At 40.1% G+C, this 23372-nt stretch overlaps 1 protein-coding gene across 1 annotated transcript in view; it reads right to left on the bottom strand.

Moving 5' to 3' along the window:
* Positions 1-23372, bottom strand: part of EYS (eyes shut homolog) — a 1174088-nt gene that overhangs the window by 34700 nt on the left and 1116016 nt on the right. Inside the window, 1 exon segment of the mRNA XM_006211933.3 lies at positions 8533-8705. Coding sequence (XP_006211995.2) covers positions 8533-8705 — 173 coding nt within the window.

The raw sequence follows: 23372 nt of genomic DNA, 5'->3' as shown, positions 1-23372 counted from the left end.
CAGGAGAAAAAACCCTTAATTTAAAAATATATAAATAGATGAGTTTTTGTAAATGATTCTTGTTTGCTCTTCAAATTTTTAAATTTCAGAAATGAATAGGAAGCCCTGTTCTTAGTAATCGCTATATCATGCTCTCCTCAGAAAATAAGGACCCAAGTAGCCGTTCAGGAAGCCCTGCTCACATTGAGTAATTCATGCATTTTGAGACGTGAGCCATGTTTCTGCTGCTGAGTGTTTCTACGTACCATCTGTGCTTCACGTTCACATTCAGGGTTTACAGCAACATCATTGCAGCCAAGCTGGGCTCATTTAACACTATTTATCCTTCCCTTGGATTTATCCTTGATTTCTCAAGAATAGAGACAGAATATGGCAAGATAAGGCATATAGAATACTTCATAACTGTGGAGAGTGTGTAGATGTCAGACACACTGAACAATCTTAATGCAGTGAAGGTTCAATTGAAGTCAGGATCTGGTTACAATCTAGCATTAATTTTCAGAAATATTCTCTCTCTCCCTACTTTTTTTCTCATTATTCTCCCATTTAACCTTTGTCTTACAAATACGTAATGATAAGAACCTCAGACCTGAATGGCCAAGTCATTTAATCACAGACATAAGCCATGGGTTTATTGCAGTTACCAGTTGAATCATTTTGACTAATCAGTGCTGCAGAAATTGGTAAACTTTCTAAAAGTACTTCCTTGCTGGATTAATGTTTTTCTCTAAGAAACTGTTTATTTATCTGAGCTGAAAAAAATTATCCCTCTGAAAGCATCAATCTTTTCAGTTTAAGTTGATCTTAACAAATATATGGTCTAGAACCTGCATGTGCTCAATTTTATGAGTGAAAATTCGTATTAAATGATCGTGTGCTTCTTTATCAAAGTCGAGTACTTTTTAGGACACAAAACATTGCAGGGTCTTCATTTGGTAAAAGGGCAAAGAAAGCAAGGATCAAGTCATTTCACTCATTGAGGAAAATCAAAAGAAAACAAAGCGCTAAGTGATAAACACGTGACTTTCAGCACTTTTGATTTTCATTGACTTGCAATGCAGAGAAGAGAGGAGGAGCAGCCCCCACTTAAATCCATTCTGCTGAGTGTAGTCTGCCGGGGCCTCATCTGGGTCTTCATGCTGCGGGTGCCTGCACAGACCGGCACGTTTCCGTAGAATGGTCAGGAGACACGGGCCAGTCTGACCTTGACTTCCTGCAGCCAGGCTGCTGTTGGTGTCAGCCAAGGATGCAGCCACTGTGCTCCTACACCCCTCGTCCTCCTGTAATCTTTCCCACAGCTCAGCAGGCGTGAGCTTAGAGAACGCAAATTTAAGTGAACTTAATTCCATTGGGGTGAGTGGATGGTTTTAAAGTATTTTAAGAACAAGAATAGGCAGCTTTCATCTGCCACTCTGTTACCTCCTCTAACACTATCAACCAATTAGAATTACATAATACATTACATTTTGTTTATTGTATGTCCCAAACATTTTAAGCACAACTTGCAATCAGCTTCTCCAAGTTAGTCCTATGGAATCAGTGGAATGAATAAAAACCTCAGGCCATGTTTGAAAAGGAATTGCTATATTGGTGGTCTCTAAACTTTTTTGATCATGGCTCACACATATTAGTTATTTAAAATTACATACATGTATTAATATAATATGGACATCATAAAACACACACAAAACTGAAATAAAAGATTGGCATGAAAAAGAGAAGTGATATTTCCTTCCAGCACCACGGTTTGGGACCTGCTCCCGTGCGTTCTGTGAAAGGTGCGCTCTGTGGGAAAGCAGCACGCCTTGGTTTAGAGCTGCGCTGCTGCACACCTTCTCAGAGCCTTCGCGGTGCTGTCACACACCGTGAATTCCTGAAAGGGGAGTCGAGGGATATATAATGTTTTAAAGAAAGGCTGAAGTCAAAGAGCGCTGGCTTCCAGATCTGGATTCCCCTGCTCACAGACATACCACTTTTGACTAATTATTGAAATTCTTTGAGCCTCAGTTCGCCCATCTGCTTGGTGAATATAAGGGCACCCCTCCCTGAGTTATACGTGGATCACATAGGAAGACGCAAAGTCAGAGCTCGGCTGAGGGCCTGGCCTCCATCAGGCACCCGACAAATGTGAGCTCACTTCAACATATTCTTTTTTTTTTTTTTCTGGGCCACCTTGTTACCTTTTGCTGTGGAACACGCTTCTGGAAAGTTCCATATCAGACCATTCATTCACTGATTTTATTAGTTTATTTTTTCATTTTGACAAATACTCATTGACTTTCTTCTAAGCAGCAGGCATAGCGGTAGGCTCAGGGCAACAGCCTAGAGGAATATTCTGAGGAACTGTCAAGTCATTTGCGATTCAGCAAAAATTTGAGAGCCTGCCATGTGCAGGCCCCTTGGCAGCGGTGGCGAGGGCCCAGGCAGACGTGACAGCGACCTTCACACAGCGTGAGTCTGAGGGCAGGGGGGTGTGAGGGAGGCCGATATTCAAAAGAGAAGAGAAATAGGGCGAACTGAGCGGCGTGGGGGGTGGGGCTAGAGGATGAGGGGCGTCTGTCCCTGGCGGGTTTGTGCATCATCGCAGGCCGCTCTTACCTCATCCTAAGGAACACAGGAAGTCATCTGCAAGTGACTTTGATCACGGGCTGACAGAATATTAGAAAAGACACAATGTGACACATCAGTGAGCGTAAACACACAGGCGGACCCTTGAGCGGGACAGGGCGGCCAGGCCCCGGGGGGCTGCGCAGTCCACCTGCCGCGCCGCCCCGCCGCCGTCGCTGATTTCATCCCTGACGATCAGTGAGTTTTTATTGCCTCTTTGTAAAATGCGGACTCCGCAGTTCCTCACGTAGCATAAATGTACTCCGGCTGTAACCAGTTTCCCTTTCTGTGAAGAGTCTTTCAGGAACAGCAGACGTGCCTGCTCTGCCCTTGCTCCCACCCGCTCTTAAACTGACGGAGCCTGACCTGATGGGTGTGGTGCGATCTGGCAGGCTTCGTTTTATGGGAAACTCACTCTTTGTGGGAGGGCCTGGGCTGACAGACCTGCAGAGTGAAACTGTCCGCGGAGCCGAGGACAAGCTGCGGAGGTTTGTATTTTCCCACGTGGCTGAGGAAGTCAATTTGCCGTAAATATATTCAGGAGACGGCTCTGCCCCTGTTCAAGGCCTATCCATTTTAAAGACGTTTTTAATAAGCAGAAAATGTTTGTGTTGGGCGGAGAATTCTGTGAGGTTGCTAAGACAGTGACAAAGTGCTCGAATGAACAAAAAGAACATTTGGCCTTTAGACTTCAGTGTTTTCCTGACCATTCCAGAGGCGAGCAGAAAGCGTTTGATCGTAAATATTCTCTGTTCGCTGTTAAAAAGCATACAGTAACAGATGCATGGCTCCCGAAGACCAGAGGTGTGAAAATCCACGAACGAATCTGATTTTTTATCTAGTGCAATCGTTGGAAACTGCCACATAGGGACAGCCCTAAAAGAACGGGCAATGTGTCATAAATAAGATCTGAAATTTACTGTTTTGTTATTTTTCTAATTTGGAAAAATATAGTTTTCATTTTGCTGCTTACCTGGACATTTCTTTCATAACCTTGGAATAATGTTCATGCCATATCTCCCCTGGGTGGCAAAATAAATTTTAGAAGCATATAATTTAGTAAATCTTATAGACTGAAATAAGACAAATAACACAAGAAATCCTGTACTTTTTCGCACTTTGAGAAGGAGTCTAAGGGCTTATGAACAAAATCAGAAATATGTGAGAAAGTGTATCAGGGTACAAAGTTCAGGGAAATCTTGACACGGGCTGTATTAGTAAGGATTAGGCTGAACTACATATAACAGACAGAGCAAAATAACAGAGGTTTAAGCAAAACAGATGATTTCTTCCTCATTAATAAAAAGTCTGTGGTGGGCAATCCCTGACTGCACGGCAGTTTGATGGTTACCAGGAAATGTAAGCTTTCATCATCTTTTTGCTTCACCATCCTAGCAGATACCTTCCGTCTTCAAGGTTGCCTTACGATCCAAGATGATTTCTGAAATTTAAATCATCTCATCCACATTCCAGGCTTAAGAAAGAAGGAAGGATGGGGGTGGGGTCAACCTCGTACGGAGTTTTTCCGGAGGTCAGTACAGCACGGTAACACTGCTGCTTCCTTCTGATTGTTCCTAATTTAGTCCCATGGCTGCACTCTGCTGTATGGGAGGCTGCAGCATTTAAGCGGGGTACATTACTGCTTCAACTAAAATGAGGGGTGTATTCATTAAAAAAGAGAGAATATATTGGTCAAACAACTAGCAGACTCTGCCAGAACAGGCTTGACTCTGCCCAAGTCAAAAAATAAAGTTATTATCTCATTGTTTTTAACAGACATGTGTGTGTGAATGTATATAAGTAGGTGTGGGCACATATATATAACTAAATCTGACACCAGTCATTGGTAGGGTGCATAAAGCCTTTAGAGAAAGATTATGGCGTTAACCATAGACACTGGAGCAATTTCTACACCTAATGAAAGACTTTGATCGGAAAGTATTTCCCAGATATTTATGTGTATATTTTTAGAGATTCATTTGCTTATAAACACAAAGCACTTGTAATAATTGTTGGAACATTTACCGTAACTTTGCCCTGCTGAAACTGCCTCTTGCATAAACAGAGGAAAGGTGCTAATCCAATGTGCCAGTGGATGCGCTGGCAGGAGTCCATTGAGGCCACTGTCAAGAGCATTTCAGTGCACGTTGAAACATGCACTCTTTTTAATTGCTGCTTTTTTATATGTATCAATCTAGCTTTTTATCTTTACAGATACTGAAGTAAGAAAAAAAGTGAAAGGCCAGAGAGGTACACCTTCCTCCTGAGCAAGAAGAAGGGCAGTTCCCTCAGTTCTTAAGGAAGAGAAAACTCAGACCATTCAAAGGTTGCCTTCAACCCAGACAGAGCAAGTGCATTCACTTTCCAGAGTGATTTTTGTGTGGACACAATTGCATCTCTGTCTCCTTACTCTCTTCTGAGATTGGGTTTGATCTTTTTAATGGTTCTTTGTAACCAAGAGCTGGAAAACACAGGATTTAAATGTAGTGGGGAAGGAGGGATACTGAGCTGAAGTGAACAGCTGCTCAGCCACGTAGCTGTTGATTTGGAGAGGAAAAGCTGTATCATATCCGAGTGGTTGCTATCAAAAGAATTACAAGCTTACCTGACAGAAAAGTACCTGGATTTGAAATACGCCATCACAAAATGCCAGCCTGACATTAAACTGCTTTATAGAGGTCTCGTGTCCTTAAACAGCCTGCTGATTACCTGTGTCCCTAGGGTGCTGCCCTCCTCCCGGATTTCGCGATACCCTGGCTTGCCTCTAATCACTGCAAGAGTGTCACCAACTTTGAAGATTTCTTGAAAGGAGCTTAATTTTGATTTCCTTTGCCATCCTAGGCCGTTTTCTTTCTGGCTGGGATGGAGAGCCAGCCTCCTTTCCCACAATAGGGAGCAGCAGCTCCCTGGAAGTGTGAGATCCTGACCTGATGCCCTTAAAAAGACAAAAGCATTTTTCTATATGATCAGTGATAGGTTAGGAACTCTCCATGAGTGATCTCATTTAGTTCTCGTGAAAACTCTCAGGGAGGTTCTGTTACTGTGAGGGCAGGCAGGTAGCTAGATGTGAGCAGAGAAATGGGGAAACAGGCCAAAGGGCAGGAAACTACCCATCTTGTGAACAACGGGAGTCCCTGGACAGATCAAGAAAAACGGGATTCTCTGGACTGATAAGAAACCATCCATTCGGGGGTGACAGGTGTCCTGGAGGCAAAGAAGTGTGGGACAAGACAGGAATCCTCACCATCCGAAGGTAACTTTTCAATTATTATGATCTCCGTCTGAATGTAACCTTTTGTTCATCATGACCTCATCTGACTTCCTGATCAAGGCTAAACAAGGACAAAAAATCATTCCGCCCCCAAGGAAGGTGGAGCTGGGATGAGGATCAGAAAAGATGACTCCAAACCCCTCCTGCCAATGAATATTCTGCCCATTCAGTTTTACACCCATATAATCAGACTGCCAAAGAAACTTCCGGCAGCCACCCAAGTGGGTCTGCCTGCTCTTCCCTTGAGAGTGTACCATTGCTTAATAAATCTTTACTTTGCTTTCTTGACCTCCGCATCCCATTTCTGAATTCTTTCTGCAATGAGACAGGAACCTTCTTGTTGACAACATTACTAGACTCACTGAAGTTGAGATTCTGAGAGGCCAAGTGGCTGGTCACTTGATCACTCTGCTGCCTAGGCATCCGGAGAATGGGGATTTTAACCCGGGACACTGATTCCAGGGCATGGGCTCTCAATCAGGATGTTACGCTGCCTTCTTCAAAGCCTGTGTGCGTTGAGTGATCTAGGTTGGGAGGATAAGGTAAATTAAGAAATATTTATAGAGGGGACACAAGAGGGCTAGAGGCAAGAGAAAGCATGCCCCTTTATCTTTAGAATAATAATAATAAACAAATGGGACCTAATTAAAATGATAAGCTTTTGCATGGCAAAAGAAATCATAAGCAAAACAAAAAGATAGCCTATGGAATGGGAGAGAATATTTGCAAAAGATGAGACTGACAAGGGCTTCATTTCCAGAATATATAAACAGCTCATACAACTTAATTAAAAAAAAAAGCAAATAACCCAATCCAAAAATGGGCAGAAGTCCTAAACAAGCAATTCTCCAATGGAGACATTCAAATGGCCAATAGGCACAAGAAAAAATGTTCAGTATTGCTAATTATCAGAGAAATGCAAATCCAAACCACAATGTGAGTTATCACCTTACACTAGTCAGAATGGCCATCATTCAAAACTCCACAAACCGTAAATGCTGGACAGGCTATGGAGAAAAGGGAACCCTCCTACACTGTTGGTGGGAATGTAGTTTGGTGCAGCCACTATGGAAAACAGTATGGAGATTCCTCAAAACACTAAAAATAGATTTACCATATGATCTAGCAATCCCACTCCTGGGCATATATCCAGAGGGAACCCTAATTCAAAAAGACACCTGCACCCCAATGTTCATAGCAGCACTATTTACAATAGCCAAGACATGGAAACAACCTACATGTCCATTGACAGATGACTGGATAAAAAGTTGTGATATATTTATACAATGGAATACTACTTAGCCATAAAAAAGGATAAAATAATGCCACTTGCAGCAAATTGATGGACCTGGAGAATGTCATTCCTAAGTGAAGTAAGTCAGAAAGAGAAGGAAAAATACCATGTGATATCACTTATAAGTGGAATCTAAAAAAAAAAAAGACAAGCTTATTTACAAAACAGAAACAGACTCACAGACATAGAAAACAAACTTATGGTTACCAGTAGGGAAAGAGGGTGGGAAGGGATAAATTGAAAGTTTGAAATTTGCAGATACTGCATATAAAATAGATAAACAAGTTTATACTGTATAGCACAAGGAACTATATTCAATACCTTGTAGTAACTTATAGTGAAAAAGAATATGAAAAAGAATATATGTATGTTCCTATATGACTGAAGCATTGTGCAGCACACCAGAAATTGATACAACATTGTAAACTGACTATACTTCAATAAAAAGAAAAAAGGAAAAAAAATTTGGTAATGAATGCCACTGGTGCCAAAGGGATAAACTTTTTTTAAATCTTTTTTTTTGGTTTTGTTTTTTGTTTGATTTTTGGGAGGGAGGTAATTAAGTTTATTTCTTTGCTTGTTTATTTGTTTATTTCTTAATGGAGGTGCTGGGGATTCATGCTAAGCCGGCGCTCTGCCAATGAGCGATACCCTCCCTCTGTTTGTTTAATCTTTATGGTGAAAATAAAGATGAAATAAGTCCCATCCTGAGTTGATTAAATATTCATACCAAGTACTTTGAATCATTTCTGAAATAGTTACAGACACAGTTCTTTCTGTACATCAAATCCAACACTACATTCTTAGGAAATTTTTTTCTTAATGATTTTATATTACAGCTTCTTGTACAGTTTTGTAATATAAAGTTTCTACATACTGGATTTTCCTAAGGAGAGGAACATGGCTTTCATTTCTGATTTAGATTCATGGTATAAAATAACCGTGTCACGGGTTTTGCTACCTTTAGACAAACACAACTTGTCTACGATACATAGGTTTGCCAATGTTATATCCTCAGTTTGCCAAAACGATGCAAAATAAGTTGAATTTAGGTATTGTTCTGATTTTCCTTTGTTACTCTTTGAGCATTAGAATGAGGTTTTAAAATAAAGAGATTTTCTGTGGTCTAACCTCAGGGAAAACTTATCACCTCCTTTGTAATTACTCAGTGGGTATGAGAAATACCTGCTCAGTGATCCACCTCATTAATGGGTCTTGTCTTGACTGCCTTGAAAGGAACCAAGAAAAGGATTTGACAGGTTTGCTCAGTCAGGTGCAGTCCTTGATTTTACTGAGTGACTTTCTTTCCTCTTGACCCCTTTCTGCCTGGGCTTCATGCCTCACAGTCAAAAGCTCTCACCTTCAGTGCAGAGGAGTCCAGATCTCCCATATGGGCAGAGGCAGATGATGTCTGTCCCAGATTTAGGGACACAGGTGGCACCATTCCCACAGGGGTTGTTTTCACAAGTCGCAAACTGGCACAGCTTGCCCGAGTACAGCCTTGGACACTCACAAAACCAGTTTTCTCTGTCGCTGAGAAGGGAAACGTAATTATAAAATCAGAGAACAAAACAATTGATGTTTTACACACACATACACAGAAATAAAATTACAATTGTGTCTTGTCTAGTAAGTGGAGTTTTTTCTTCTCTTTCTCCTTCAGTGTTCTTAAACTTTCAAGTATTTGTAGCTGTGTCTTGTACATTGGAAGCAGATTAATAGCTTTTGAGGTTGCCTGGAGCCATGCATTCTATTTTAAGCCATCTATTTTTATTTTGGATTTATCTCGTCTTTTATTTCCCATCAGGTGCCTTTTCTGGGCTTCATTAAGTATGTGCGGTGCTGCCTCAATAAAGTGCCTCAAGTATCTATTAGAAAAGTCCATTTTAGGCTCAAAGCTCAAAGGAGAATTCCAAGCTGGTGATAAACTTCTCCCACTGAGGACAAGTTCTCCAAGAGCCACGCTGGGGGTAATTTGGAAGGAGAAGCACGGTGAGGGGTGTAATGATGACACGACCCTCCAGCTTCAAATGTGGTTTGGTGGCCCCAGACTGAGAGCTGCCTGTGAAAGCAGAGCTCAGGAAAAATACTCTCAGAGGCTGGGGGAGACAAAATCCGGCAGGCAGTGACTTGAGCCTGTGATTTCTAGCTTCCTGCTCCTTTTAGAGGAACAGCTGTTTTGCTTTTCCCTTGCAGACCCACCCCGCCACCAACCTCAGCCTGCAGGACTGGGAGGCATGGACCCCAACCTGGTGTCAGTCACAGTGGTGAGTGCAGGATGGAGATGAGGGCCGAGCCAGGCGCACCAGCTCTGGTGCTGGGGCTGCTAGACAGGTAACTGCTGGCAGCAGCTGCATATGCAAAGGGCTGAGGATAAATAACTAATATGTGGCAGCGAAAATACAAGAGACTGGGAGAGAGAGATAGATGATTGGTGACATTATTTGGGTGCTAGACCCAACCATTACTCAACAGTTATGCAAGCTAGATATTTTAACCCCCTTTAGTTTTAAAGCCAGTTTGAGCTGAGGTTTTGTCTCTTGCTTTAAAATGAGTTCCATTTAATATTGATGTCTTTTCCCCTTTCTCCTTATTACCTTAGTAATTACCTTAGTAATAACCTTAGTAATAAGGAGAAAGTCGCCCACACACCTTGCCATATATGGATCTACACGGATGTAGGTTTTTATTTTTCCTACTTTCCTCTTCTCTTTAAACATGACTGTTAACTCTTAGGGGCAGATGCCAGGACCACCCTGAAAATTAGGAAGTTAGCATCTTTTGTCTTCCTGACCCAGCCTCCCAATCGGTTGTAGACCTTACCCACACCATGGAATTCTCCTCTCGTCTTTCTCTTTCTAGTCTCTTGGTACCCTCTTCATATCTTTTAAGCCCTTTATTCCAGAGTAAATTTGCTCACAGGAAAGTATCGGATTCTTTCATACTAGTGAATACCTGACTTTGAAATCTAAAGAGGTTGCCCTTTCCAAACATGTCTAGACTTTTATATTATTTCTCGATGTTAATGGAATGAAGCACCGTGGAGAAACTATGGATCAGATAGCAGGGAAGGCTAGCTCCGGTGGGGAGAGGCTTTGAGATCCTCAGATTCTGCCGACACATACAGTGGTCCTGCAGGTAAGCGACCAGTAATTGACTCATTTTATAACTTTCCTGGCAACTTACACACAGACAGATACAGAATCTCATAGAGATTTCCCAGAGTTGGGAAAAAATTAAAACTCAATGTCAATAAGATGGTTATAAAGTGCCCTAGACAAACTCTTCTGTTCCTGACAATAAAACAAAGTTTTGAGGACTGTTGAGCCATGGTGTTCTTTCTTGCCTGAAAGTAGTGGTGAAAGAAAAGCTGGACCACCTGGTGGGTAGAGAGATACCTCCTGGGGTGACTTAAAGTGTTAGCTAGGAGCTCAGTATTGTTTGGGACCGTGGATAAATGTAATGTAACTTTCCCTCTATTCGCCTAACCTGGAGTTGAAAGCTCAGTATTAGGCAGATGTGTTCTAGGACAGAGTCTAAGAGTATAACACTATTGAAGGCTGCCTTCTAGAAAGACCAGCTTTGCCTGGTAAAGGAGAACGCCACATCCATGAAAGTCAAACGAACCTAAATACTGACTTAAGCGCTTTAATCACATAGACCCAACCAGATTTGAAATGCAGGAAAGATGTTCCTGTGTTAAGCCAAGAAGAACCTTCATTTTCATCATGTCCCTTTGATAAGTCAAGTCTCATTTCCTTTTTGTTTCATCAGGTGTTGGGAGAATTTGCTTGTATGAATTCACCCGAAGATGACTAACAGTCTGCGTCTGTACGTCAGCAGGCAGCCAGAGCAGAGAGTGGAACAGAGATTCAACAGAAACACTCCACGAAAGGCGAGAGACACCTTCTCTGGCTGAGCACCGGCAAGCGCCCAGAGCCCTCTGGCCCTTCCCGATTCTCCACTAGGAGTCAGCTTTAACTAATTGAGATTTTGCCAGATGATAGTGCCTCTCTGCACTTCACTTCAAACTGTGCCTTCACGTTCCAAGAGTTCCTGGAGTGCCAGATACTTCACCAATGGTTTCCATAAAACTGAACTTTGGTACCAGATCTATTTCATCCAAACCTAAAGTCTCTCCTATTCAGATCTTGCCAAAGATCTCACCACTAAATCCCAACTTCTTCAGAAGCTAGCAAGTCAGCTGCTTGTGAGGTCACCTGACTCACTTCGCTGCCTCTCCACCCCGCAGCAGATGGCAGTGTCCACCAGGAAAGTGAGTGCCCCGAGGCTGAAGGACCTTTCCTAACGGTCAGTTTTCGGAAATAGTGATTAAAACAATGCTACCCTCTCTGACCCAGTTTACTTCAGATGTTGTAATACTGCTGTGAGTTTACTGGGCACTGTTTAATGAGTTGGGGTGGATAGATCAACATAGAATATGGAAACCTATAGAAAACTGTTTTGCAAGTCTTCGTGTAAGGAGGTGAGGCCATTTTTCTGAACTAAAAGTAGGTTTGGGGAAGAACTCAGGCACTGGGGCAGTTTCACCTGTACTCCGGAACACCTTGTTTACTGCAGTTGCTATCAACCAGTCTTTTGTGTGCATGTCGTCACCGACAGAGCCATGTTCTGTGGGATAAATGAGACTTCTGCTATTGTTGGTGGAGACGGCATAAGCGCATGAACTAACCTCTGTTAGAAAGAGCATGTGTGTGTGTGACGAGAGAATTTAGGCAGCAGCAAGGACTTTAAGGCCTTCGTTCTGTAATGTGTGGATTCAGATGTCAGGGGCTTCTAAAAGCTGGCCCTTGCTACAAAATCTGGGGAATTTAAAATGCAGATTTCTGGGCTCCACTTGCCCTCTGACAGTCTGGTTTAGGAGATCAGGGGTGAGGCCCAAGATTCTGCATTTTAAAAATGTTTTCAGGTGATCTCTTGCGTAGCCTGTTTTGAGCTTCAGCCAGCTCTCCTGAGACCAATTTTCTCTCCTGGGTAAAAGCTTGATGGGTGTTAGTTACTACTGTGTTCCTAGCAGGATTTCAGGGCAGTATAATTTTCTTTCTCTTCTGGGGCATCATTTGGACGTTTGACTAACATACATCTGAAAACATGGTATTCACCAATCAAAGTACAAAGATTAGAGGGTTTTTATTTTATAGGTGCCTTATAGGGTCTGTTGCATGTACATTCCATGTGACAACAACATGAAGTAGGAAAAAATTCACTCATTTTAAAGCTTAGTTAAAAAAATCTACCTAAGTGTATGCAAACATTTGTATGTTTTGTACTGTAATGGCTACAGCATCTTCAATTACAAGTCACAGCACAGTCAGCATGTCAAATGACTGTCATTAAGTTTCTATGGTTATTAAAAATTATCTTTAAGAAATTTAGCTGACTTAAAAAAAAAAAAAAAACAAAAACCAGACACTGGCTTGAAAAGAATGCTCCCTATTTACATAGCACAGCCAGATGCCTGAAAACCTCCTTGAACTAAAAGGGCTCCTGCATGTGTTAATGTAACAAATAAGTAACTCCTCTGCACTCCTTGCAGCTCAGGGATCATTAGTAGGTTTCAGAGTTGACCTCCCACAGTATCAAAAGAGAGAGTCTCGGCAGGAAAATGTGCAGAAATGAATCCTTATGAGCAAAGTCTCTAGACAGCTCTAAAAAGTAAAATTACTCTTGGCAGAAATAACCCGTCTCTGTGTTCAGGCTCTTCTATTGATAGCACCACAGCACGGGCTTAAGAAAGAATGTAAATGAGGTCCCGAGTGGCTGAGGTTCAAGCGGGATTTCCATTCTGTTTCCATGGGTTTCACAACACACAACCACTGTGCAATCGTACCCCCCCAACACCCCCACTCCGTCTTCCTTAAGAGTTTTGAACTCCTTCCAAGTGAGTTTTCAGCTGTGTGTGGAGACTTGCTGCCCCAGAACCACACAGTTTAAGACAGAACTGCCTAAAATGATGCTGCTTCGTGCAACAAAGCACACCATCGTATTGGACAATTTTCATTTTTAACTTTTTCTTTTCAAAAGTAGCCAAACATGAAAACAATAGAAACAAATGCAAACCCCAAATTATCTCAAGGTGGCCTAGAAAAGTGAACTTGGAGCAACGCCGTGTGCACAATCTGCCTGGGAACAGAGAGCCCAGGGGAAGTGTCCTTCTGCTTCGGGAGCCTTTTGCTTTATAAGAAAATCATTCACAAAAGGCAGAAACAGAGGAGATGAAAAAGGATAAGAACAATAATAAAAGTCAAAGAATCACACCTGAAGAAAATATAAAACATATAATTCACAAACAATATATTTTTATTTTTTCCTATTCTAGGATCCATCCAATTCTCTCTCATGAGTATTCTATTAAGAAAAATTGTACTTATGTTATAACCCTTCTTTTCCCCCCTCTCTTTTCCTCTTTGTCTCTCTTAAAATCATGGTTCTCTTACAAGAGGTCTTCCTTGGTAACGAATGGTGATCAGTACACCGGAAATTGACACAACATTGTAAACTGACTAGACTTCAATTAAAAAACAGAAAAAAAAAGAATGATGATCAGAAATTCCTTCCCTGCAAGAGGTATCTTTTCTGTTTCTTTTACTTTGTGACCTACTTGTCCTTATGAAATGGTGTTAAAGCCTTGCTTCCAAGGGAGGAGCCTCAGAAAATATCAAACCCCAAATGGGGAGCTAACATAGGAAAAGTGGCCAAAATCTAAATAAATTAAATAAGATGTGCATGAAATTGTGCCTACCACAGCACGTAGCACTGGTCAGCTGGTCATCATATTTTAGGGAAAAGAAGAGGGCAGAGGTGAAACATACAATTAATTGAGTTAGCTGTGGGGTAAGAACTGTAGAATGGAGACTGGTACAAAGGGAAGGGGGCTGGGAAAGAAGGATGAACTGGAGGGTACTGATGGGTGAGAAAACAGAATGATGCATCAATACTGTTGAATGCATGCATCATTTCAATGTCTAAAATTACCTCCCCCAATTGAAAAAAAAAAATCTCAGGGACTTGAGATTAGACTTTGTGCCCAAGAAACAATTTCAGGGTAGTTTTCTTACTCTGTGTTCATTGCATAATTAGCCACTCTCCAGTCCCCTGCACTGTAAGGGCAATTTGGGCAGGATTTAATGTAATGGCATCAGTAAACACAATGCTTGTGAAGCTCTGGAGTTCTCAGATAATTTCCTATAAAGATAATGCACCTATTTGGAGGCTATTTAAGGCTAGGAGAGTTGGTAGAAGCTTTTTAAATGTTATTTTAACTCCTTCTAAAGAGAAACAAAAAATTCTAAGATATTTAAGCCAACCTAGTGTTGTTTCACTCATTCCCTTGACCTCAGTAATGCTTACACCATACAGTTTCTACTCAACTGTTTCCACAGTGAATTCATCTGTTGTCAGGTGGAAGGTGGAAATATGGTATGCAATGCTGATGACTGTTCTTTTTTTCAAAAAAATTTTTGGTGGGGGTGGTAGTTTGGTTTTTATTTATTAATTTTTGATGGAGGTACTGGGGATTGAACCCAGGACCTTGTGCATGCCAAGTGCACACTCCACCACTGAGCTATGCCCTCCCCCAGCTGTTCTTTTCCAATATTAAAAACTATTTATAAAATTGCTGTGGGGGAAACTTATTCCTCAAAAACATAAAGAATAGTAAATAACAACTCTCTAGATACACATTTATGAACACTGAAACATTTTTATAAGCATTGCTACATTTTCAAGTTTTCAAAAATAAATGTAAAATTTTGCAATTTCTCCCTTACTCCAGGTCCTCTTTTTCCTTAAGTCTTCATACTTAATTTTGGGTTGGGAAAAAGCAAGAAATTTAAAAAAGCTCTTGCCTCTTATACTCTTACACTTTTTAGGCTTACTCTTACACTGCAGTTCGCATCTCATGAGGTCCTCAGAGGGCAAGTGCCAGCAGTGCTCCTGCCCGCAGCTTCCTGGGGAGCCTCTTCTGCACCCCGGAGGTTAGCTTCCTCTCCCAGCCCCAGCCTGTGGCACCTTCATGAACTTTTCTACACTCAATGACCAGTCTCTCCAAGGTGATCTAGATACCAGCCGACGGGCTGTGCATCTTCCAGATTTGTTCCTTCCTTGGGAATTCTTCCTTAGCCCTAGAAGTAGGGATTGTGCCCTACACTTGTACCCAAACTCGTTAATGTACTCTTTACCTTTTAGGAGTTAATCCTCTGTTACTTGTTAGTAATTCCTCATATTACACTTTCCTAAATTACTACGTTACTTAGCCAGTTGTGTGGAGGTTATGAAAGAAATCCAAGCAGAAGTGTAGATAAACCTAATGGAAACAGGGATGGAGAGAAATGGTTTGAAAGGTGCTTAGAGGAAAAGTACTTGTCTAACTGATGATTGGTTTCTGACTTGGGCAACTGAGTAGATCTTGATGCCATTCTTGGAATGGAAATGTACAGATTTAGATGTACAGGAAGTAGATACTGAGCTCATTTCTGTACGTATATTATTTGAGGCATCCATGGAAACCTAGTGATATATGAGGTAGTGTCAAGATAATTTATGAATGTAAAAACAGTTTGACTTCGATTAAAATTACGAGAACTGTGGGTTACAATGCTGGTGGGTGTTGAGAGACAGGTGAAGGAAAATAAACTTTGACTCACATACCTAAAGAATTTAAAGTGCCAAATCAGCTACTTACCATATCAGTGAAATAAGAAAGGTTGCACTAAAAATTTTTATTAATTATACTTTTGTCATCACTGCATGGAAAGAACCCTTGTGTGAGGGAAGATGGTATGGCCAAGTTCTTTTTAAGCTTCAAGGAATACATACTCTTGCATTGATTAATAGATACCATACATGAAATAGCTGTTTTTCCTGAGAACAGTTTGGTCAGCTTCTCAGAAGTCTGGTCGACAGCTGGAAGAGAGCTGACTGAATAGAAGTCACCCCAGCTCGTTTTCACACAGCAGATGGTGAAGATGACGGTGACGATGATGATAATTTAATCTGAAATGAACCATCTTGGATGAGCGCTCAGCGGACAGGACGTCAGGACAACAGGAGTAAACAAGGACTATTCCAAGCAATCTGGGGTGCATGGTTGTCCTCTGGTTGGGGTCATAGTGTTTCCCCCTGAGCTCGTTGTGATACTGGATTTACGGATTCAATAGAAAGAGTTCCCAACTTAAACTAATTCTGAAGTAGAAAGGCTATGATTTTATTTGAACTGCTGTACTATCTGGAAACTCATGCTACTAGGCTTCAAATTTACATATATTTAAGGCACGATCTTGGAGTATTGCAAAACTCAAGAACAGAAAACGGCTTTCCGGAAGAAGGAACCACTGATAATAAATCACCACTTTGCTCCCTTTGATATAAGTGTGTTGCTTTTCCTTTTTTCTTTTCCCTTTAATCCTGAAAGGGGTAATTTGAGTTTTAAATGCAAGAGGTTGAGAGTGGCTTCAGGCTTTTCCAATTAAAAGTTTAAGTTTTCAGGTTCTTTGCCTTGGAAAAGACTAAATCTCTTCTTGGAATTGGTTGACACGAGGTTGAAATGGACTGCGCTGTTTCTTTGAAAACCATACGCGATGGCCAGCCTTCATCAAAAGGCGTCGGCTGGAGGCAAGCCTCTGAGTTCAGTGACCTTTTGGACGGTAAAGGACAGTTTTAAAAGGCACTGATACCTTGTTAACACTTTTTTTTTTTTGACACCTTATTAGGTGTGACAATGTTCTTTTACATTAAATGGATTTAAAAAAAAGTCAACTTTCCTTCTGCTTCAAGAGTTTCAGTTAGTTTCTTTCCCCTCAATTACTCCATCAGATGGACTTGATAAGCTTTTGCTATTTGGGGGGGGGAGGGGGATCATTTTAAGCCTCTTTCCCAGCAGTGTGTTATTTTTAAAACTCCAATGATTCACCATAAAATGCATCTCCATCTGTAGGAAGCAATTCCTAAATTGTTTCACTCAACAAACCCAAAACTGCTAGGCTCACTGTAGCACAGAAATAGAACTGGTTTGAAAAGGGATTACTTACTGGGTTCAAAAAACCTTCTCCTGAGACAGGTTATGGCATAGAGTAGATCTCTGAATGCTAAAGGCTACTTTTATTTTTACTTTTATTTATTTTTTTTACTACAAATTATTTGAAGTTTTATTTCATTGATTTGAAATATTTCCTGGTAAAAAAGTTGTATTTCCTGGTAACTAACACATATGAGTTATTTAGTTTTTGGAAACTCTTCAGTCAGTTCAAACTGAGTTACATTTTTCTATGCAACTTAAAATAGCTTTTGGTTAGACATATATTTAAATAGTTTCTTCTAAAAATTTATAAATCTTGAATTCAATCCTGATTTCATTTTATTTAAAGTTAATCCCTCCCTCTCCCCTTCGATGGTACATATTTGCAAAATATTAGTCTTCAACACAGAGAAGTTATTTCTATTACTCACAAAATCGAGTTGAATTTTTAGGTCAATTGAGTTTATTTTTTGTTATTTATTTATTTATTTATTTATTTATTTATTTATTTATTTATTTTTACACTAAAGTATAAAATGGGCTAGCAAATCTTCATGTATCTTAATTGTTTTAAATCTAATCAAAGTGAAATAGAAACCAAAAAAGCAGGTCAGGGGACAAGGAGTGGTTTGCCAGTTTAATCACCTGTCGGAAGCTATCGCTGTCCTTGAGATTTAGAGAGGTTGAGTATTCCACAGGATTTTAAAAGACAGAACAGAAATTATCTTAATCCCATGTCAGCATTTACTTGAAACTGGTGTAGCCTTTCACACTAGAAAGAGACACACTAGAACTTTCAACTGAAAAAAATCCTGCAGCTGCTTTCAACCTCTAATATCTAAAATCAAGTTATCTCTTTCTCAAAAAAGAAAAAAAAAAAAGAAAAAAAAAGAACTAGCTAATCTGTAAGCTGTTCAGAAGTCATTTATTCTCAGAAGTTTTGTTAGTGAGTTTCCCAGTTCCTTCAGGAATCCTCTAGGTATGAAGCTGTATTATAATATGTAAAACAGACTTTTAAAGGGGTGCTTTGTTGTATTATAAACGGTGTCAGTCAATTCTCCAATGAATAACTTCACACAAATATTTTTCATGGATATCTTATTTGCCAAGAGCAAGGCTGTGACGTTGTGTTTGGTTTTGCACTAAAGTAAATTCATTGCAGATGCACTGTAAGCCTCCTTGAGGGGCGAAGGGGCAGGCCTTCTGCCCACTCCGCCTTAACCAGACCTAGTTCACTTTCATGGTGAATCATTCATTTTTTTTTGCTCACTCAGGCATTTATAGGCTTCTTCTCTGTGCCAGACAGAGCCAGGCACTGTTACATTGTGGTAAATAAAATAGAAATTACCCCATTATGTATTCAATGTACAATCTGAGTGGGGAGATAGGAATTAAGAAATTAAGTATAAAATTATAAATTACATTAAGTGCTAAGAAAGAAATCACATTATGCTGCAGGAGGGATGAGTGATCAGAGGGGAATTTTCAGTAGAACTAATAATTAGTTAATAATTAAACAAGTATAAAAAGTAAGAAATTGGCCTAGGTGAAGAGTAGGGAGTTTCAAAAATGTGTTTCAGAACATTTACAAAGCCCCAGATATGAGAGAAAACCTGACATATCCCAGGACTCAAAAGCAGCCATTTTTGCCTACGGTTCAGAAACGGGGAAGGGATATGAAGAACAAAGCAGCGGCTAGATCATGCAAGGATGTCTCTAATTTTTTTAACAAAAATATGCTCAACATTTAACTTCAACATATTTATTGTGATATTCCCCCCATCAGTTTGTTAGAGCAGGCAGACAGCTAGATATGAGCAGAGTAAGGGGGAACCTGACCAAATGGCAGAAATTGGGCAGAAAGGAGGGGCACAGGCCAAATGCAGGAAGCCCTACATCATGTGAACAACAGGGGTCTTGGGCAGACAGAGAAAAGCAAGAATCTCTGGGCTGATAAGCTGTCACACATTTTGGGGTGACACGTGGCCTGGAGGCTGACAAAGAAAGGTGGGAGGAGGCAGGAATCTCTAGTGTCTGAATGTAACCTTTTGCCTCATTATGCCCTCATTTCAATAAAATTAGCCTTGCAGATTAGAAGTACTCATCATGCACTGAGGCCATGACACGTCCCATCTAGACTAAATAAGGACAAAAATCCCTCCTTCCTCAGGAAAGGTGGAGCTGGGGTGAAAATCAGGGAATAGGACCCCAAACCTGTCCCTCCCCGATGAATATGCTGCTCATTCATTTTTACGTTCTATGTAACTTGCCAAAGAAACTCAGGGCAGCTGCTCACCTGAGCCTGCCCGCTCTCCCCGTGAGTGTGCTCTCCATCCCTTAGTAAATCCGCACTTTACTTTCTTAACCTCTGCGTCTTGACTCTAAATTCTTTCTGCTGCAGAAGAACCTAATTGCTGGCAGCAAGCTGAGCAAAGTGATACGCTGTACAAAATTCCTACTGTACATCATAATATAGTATTCACCTTGGTTCAATGCCTACCACAACCCTCCCTAGCTTTTAAAGCAATGGCTTCCTATTGCATTTGGAGCAAAATTCAACTTTCTTTACCAGGGCCACCAGGGCCTACAGGGCTAGATATGATCTGGCCCTTGTTTCCCTCTCTGATTTATCATGTTCACCCACACTTCACCCACCCTTGCTGTGTCCCTGCGGCCCCCACTGACGGGTGCAGATACCCTGGGCAGTTCCCTGGAGGCTCATGCTCACTGCACTTTTAAAATATTCCTATTAATTTTTTAAATTAATTTAGTTGATTACTCATTTACTGTCTGCTACCCAGAATGTAAGCTTCAGGAGAATAGAATCCTTACTGCACTACGAAGAGTTGTGTTCTCAGAGCTTAGAACGATGGCTGGCATGTCATGGGTACCCAATAAATGTGTGCTGAAGGAATTACCAAATGAAATTCAATGCATTTTCCAGGGGAAGTAAAATATAGAATGTAGTATTTTTCTCTTAATAACGTATACCTGAAGCAATCTCCTATGTGTTTCTACTGCTAAGGAGCTATATATGTAAGTTGTATCAAGCAAATGGAAAGACGACAAAAAAGCTAGAACTTTAAATGGAGCTTTCTTTTACTGACAACTGTCCACTTATTTTTAGTTTTACTGAAACCTCCTGACAGGACAGTGATTACCTTTGTGAGAAAGAACATGAATTGGGAGCATTCCGGGGAGCAGGGGATGTTGGATATCTTGACTTGGGTTGTTATTACACGGGTGTATACTTTGTATATACGTGGGAAAATTCATTGAGGATGCTTCACTGTATGCAAGTTGCCTTTAAATAAAAAATTTTAAAAAGTCTTGACCTGGTTTGGTTCTTGGTGAGCAAAAATATTTTCTGCTTCATTGAGAATATAAAGGCTTCTTTCATGTCCATTTATATTTCAGCTAGTTTATCAGTCCTGAGTTTTGAAATCTTAGTAATCAAAGAATATTTTGGATACATTTTTGTATTTAAGTTATCAAATTCACTTTATTTATCCCAGTGAAAGATCAATCTATATACCACACGAATTCCTGGAGAGAAGGAAGCTTTCTTCCATGTTTTTTTTTTTTTGTTAAAATACAAATTTTGATAGTGGAAAATACATATTAATTTAAATTAATTTATCAGCTATTACAAAAATGATACATTTTAAAGTCCTTAGAATTGGCCCTGTGTGAAGAAATGCTCTATTGGCTGTGTGGAGAACTTTCATTTTTATTAAATTTGTTCTGCCTGTTCTATTTGGGTCTTATGCTAAATTACCTGGCTAAATTAATACCAATTTAAGTGTAGTTTCAAAATGGAAATTTAATATCCTCCAACATAGTAATCACAAATTATATGCTTTACAAATAGCAATTAAGCTTTGTGTGTGTGTGTGTGTAGTGCAACGTGATGCACACATTGCATAAGGCACTGAGAACCTCAGAGTGATTCAGCAGTACCAGGGTGGACCTCCATTGCTCCCAAGCAGCCTGCTTCTTTCGTGGTGTGGGATGAGAGGCTGGATGTTCTCCAGTCCAAAAATATCTGCCTATTGTCCTGTAGCTGCTCAATGAAAACCTATTCTCAGTGCTCCATTCTTTTTAGGTAGAGAGCTAAACATCCCTCTCACACTTTAAGGGCCACATCAGTGCCACCTTCTCAGTGACATCCGTGGAGAAAAGTAATTTCTATTTTGTAGACACATCGATGCCATTCAGTTATCCAGTCAGACATTCAGTAAATATTTATGAAGCCCTGACATGTGTCAGCAAAGAGTGGCCTTGAGAAGAGAAGGACTGTATCTTACCAAGATTTTAGGCCAGTAGTTCTTCACATTAGTTTTGCTATGTGAGCTGGTCAAAAATAAAGATCCGTGGACTCCACCATGAGCCTTGGGGAGCAGGACAGCTGGGCGTGGGAACTGGGGCATGTATGTTAACAAGTTCCTAGATGCTTCATGTACACATCTCTGATGACCTGGTTTCCACCCTTTCACGATATTTCCACTGCAAGAACCTGACCCACTTTGAGAGTAAAAAGAGAATCTTTATGCTAAACTGAGTCCAGCTTTTTTTAAAGTGGAAGCATTGGCTATTGCTGTACTGTTTGGGGGGAATATTCTTCTTCCAATGTGAATGGTATACAGTTAATACCAAATATGTGTTGAACAATAAATGAATGACTGATAGTCTTTTCAAACTGAAATGTCTTCAAACAAAACATTCGGTATGGCTTCAAGACCTAGAAGTTGGCATCTGAGATTCCTAGTATCTAGGGAAAATAAAAGAAATGTGATGCTCAATGCTTTTTGTCATGTCTTGATTTCACAGTGTCTAAATAATCTATACTTTTTTTTTAACTGAATGAAAACAGCTCTTTACTGGCATGGGTCATACAAGTGTCATCTTATATATGTTTTATTTCAAAAAGCACTGAATTTTCTTTTGAGTACACTTTACAGAATTAAAACTTGACATATTTTAAGGTGTCTTTTCTACAAAAGACCTATTCTCCATTTTGTATGTTAGGTAATGGGAAACCAAGTCACAATTGGAGATACCATAGTTTGTACAGACGAGGCAAAAAGAGAAAAAAAACATATAGTCACACTGAAAAAATGATATTACTACTTTAGGCTAATGTGATAAATATTTGAAAGAGTCCAGAGATAAGTACTGCCATGGAAGTTGCAACATAGCACATTTTCAAAGTGATAAACTCTTTAGGAATTTGGTAACAAGGTGATAACAAGATGATGAGGTGTTAAAGAAGTTAGTTTCTGCTTTGAATTTTTTTTTAGTCCATTATCTTTATTGATGGCTTATAACACTTCAATCTATATACTGACCTTTTATTCTGACTGCTCCCTTAACGGTGCCGATCACACATGTTTGGGAGATGACTATAAATTATGAAAGGTTGAGAGTGCCCCCAGAAGTGTTAAATCAAATGCTATAAAATTGAGTGTTGACATTTTTCAAAAGTGCAAAAACTGCATTAACAAGAGTTTCAAAATGTTGAATGTTACCATGGAAGGAAGCTGTGCTTGGGAAAATTAAATCTGAGTAGAGAAGGTGAGGCAACTTTTATATTTGGCACACAAGGTTTTTCTTACTTTTGATAATGGAATATAAATAAGCACTTAACTGCTTTTATTTTCCTTCAAATCAGACATTGGGAGGGCTGGTAGGTTAGGACATTGTCTGGCTCACTTACTGCAATAAAATGCAAACAGTTGACCTGGAAATGAATTGATGGAAAAGGGCCCACGAGTGAGACAGCATCTGCCATCATAGGGACCAATCAGATATTAACCTAAGCCTGAAATATGTAAATGCACTACCTTGTTCTAAAGGAAACATTAATACAGTTTTATTTATGTTGAGCATGGGGTATAAGAAGAATATATCCAGACTACTATTAGTCCAAGCTGAGAGGACCTTAACTAGAGGAAAATAAAAATTATTTTTGTGGGCTTTTGAAAAAAGAACAGAAGCATTGAGCGTAATTATTTGAAGATACTGCTTATTTAAAATTTAGATAACATCTTTTCCCACAATGTCAATGATTTCATTTTACTTCATACACTAAAAGTATATCAAGCTACTAGAATAGGAATTGTATTAGCATACTCATTATTGCACGATATAAGATAAATTGGAGA

The sequence above is a fragment of the Vicugna pacos genome, chromosome 8 (genome assembly GCF_048564905.1).
Source record: "Vicugna pacos chromosome 8, VicPac4, whole genome shotgun sequence".
Taxonomy (NCBI): domain Eukaryota; kingdom Metazoa; phylum Chordata; class Mammalia; order Artiodactyla; family Camelidae; genus Vicugna; species Vicugna pacos.
The sequence above is the reverse complement of the archived record's forward strand: the minus strand, read 5'-3'. Positions and strand labels throughout refer to the sequence as shown.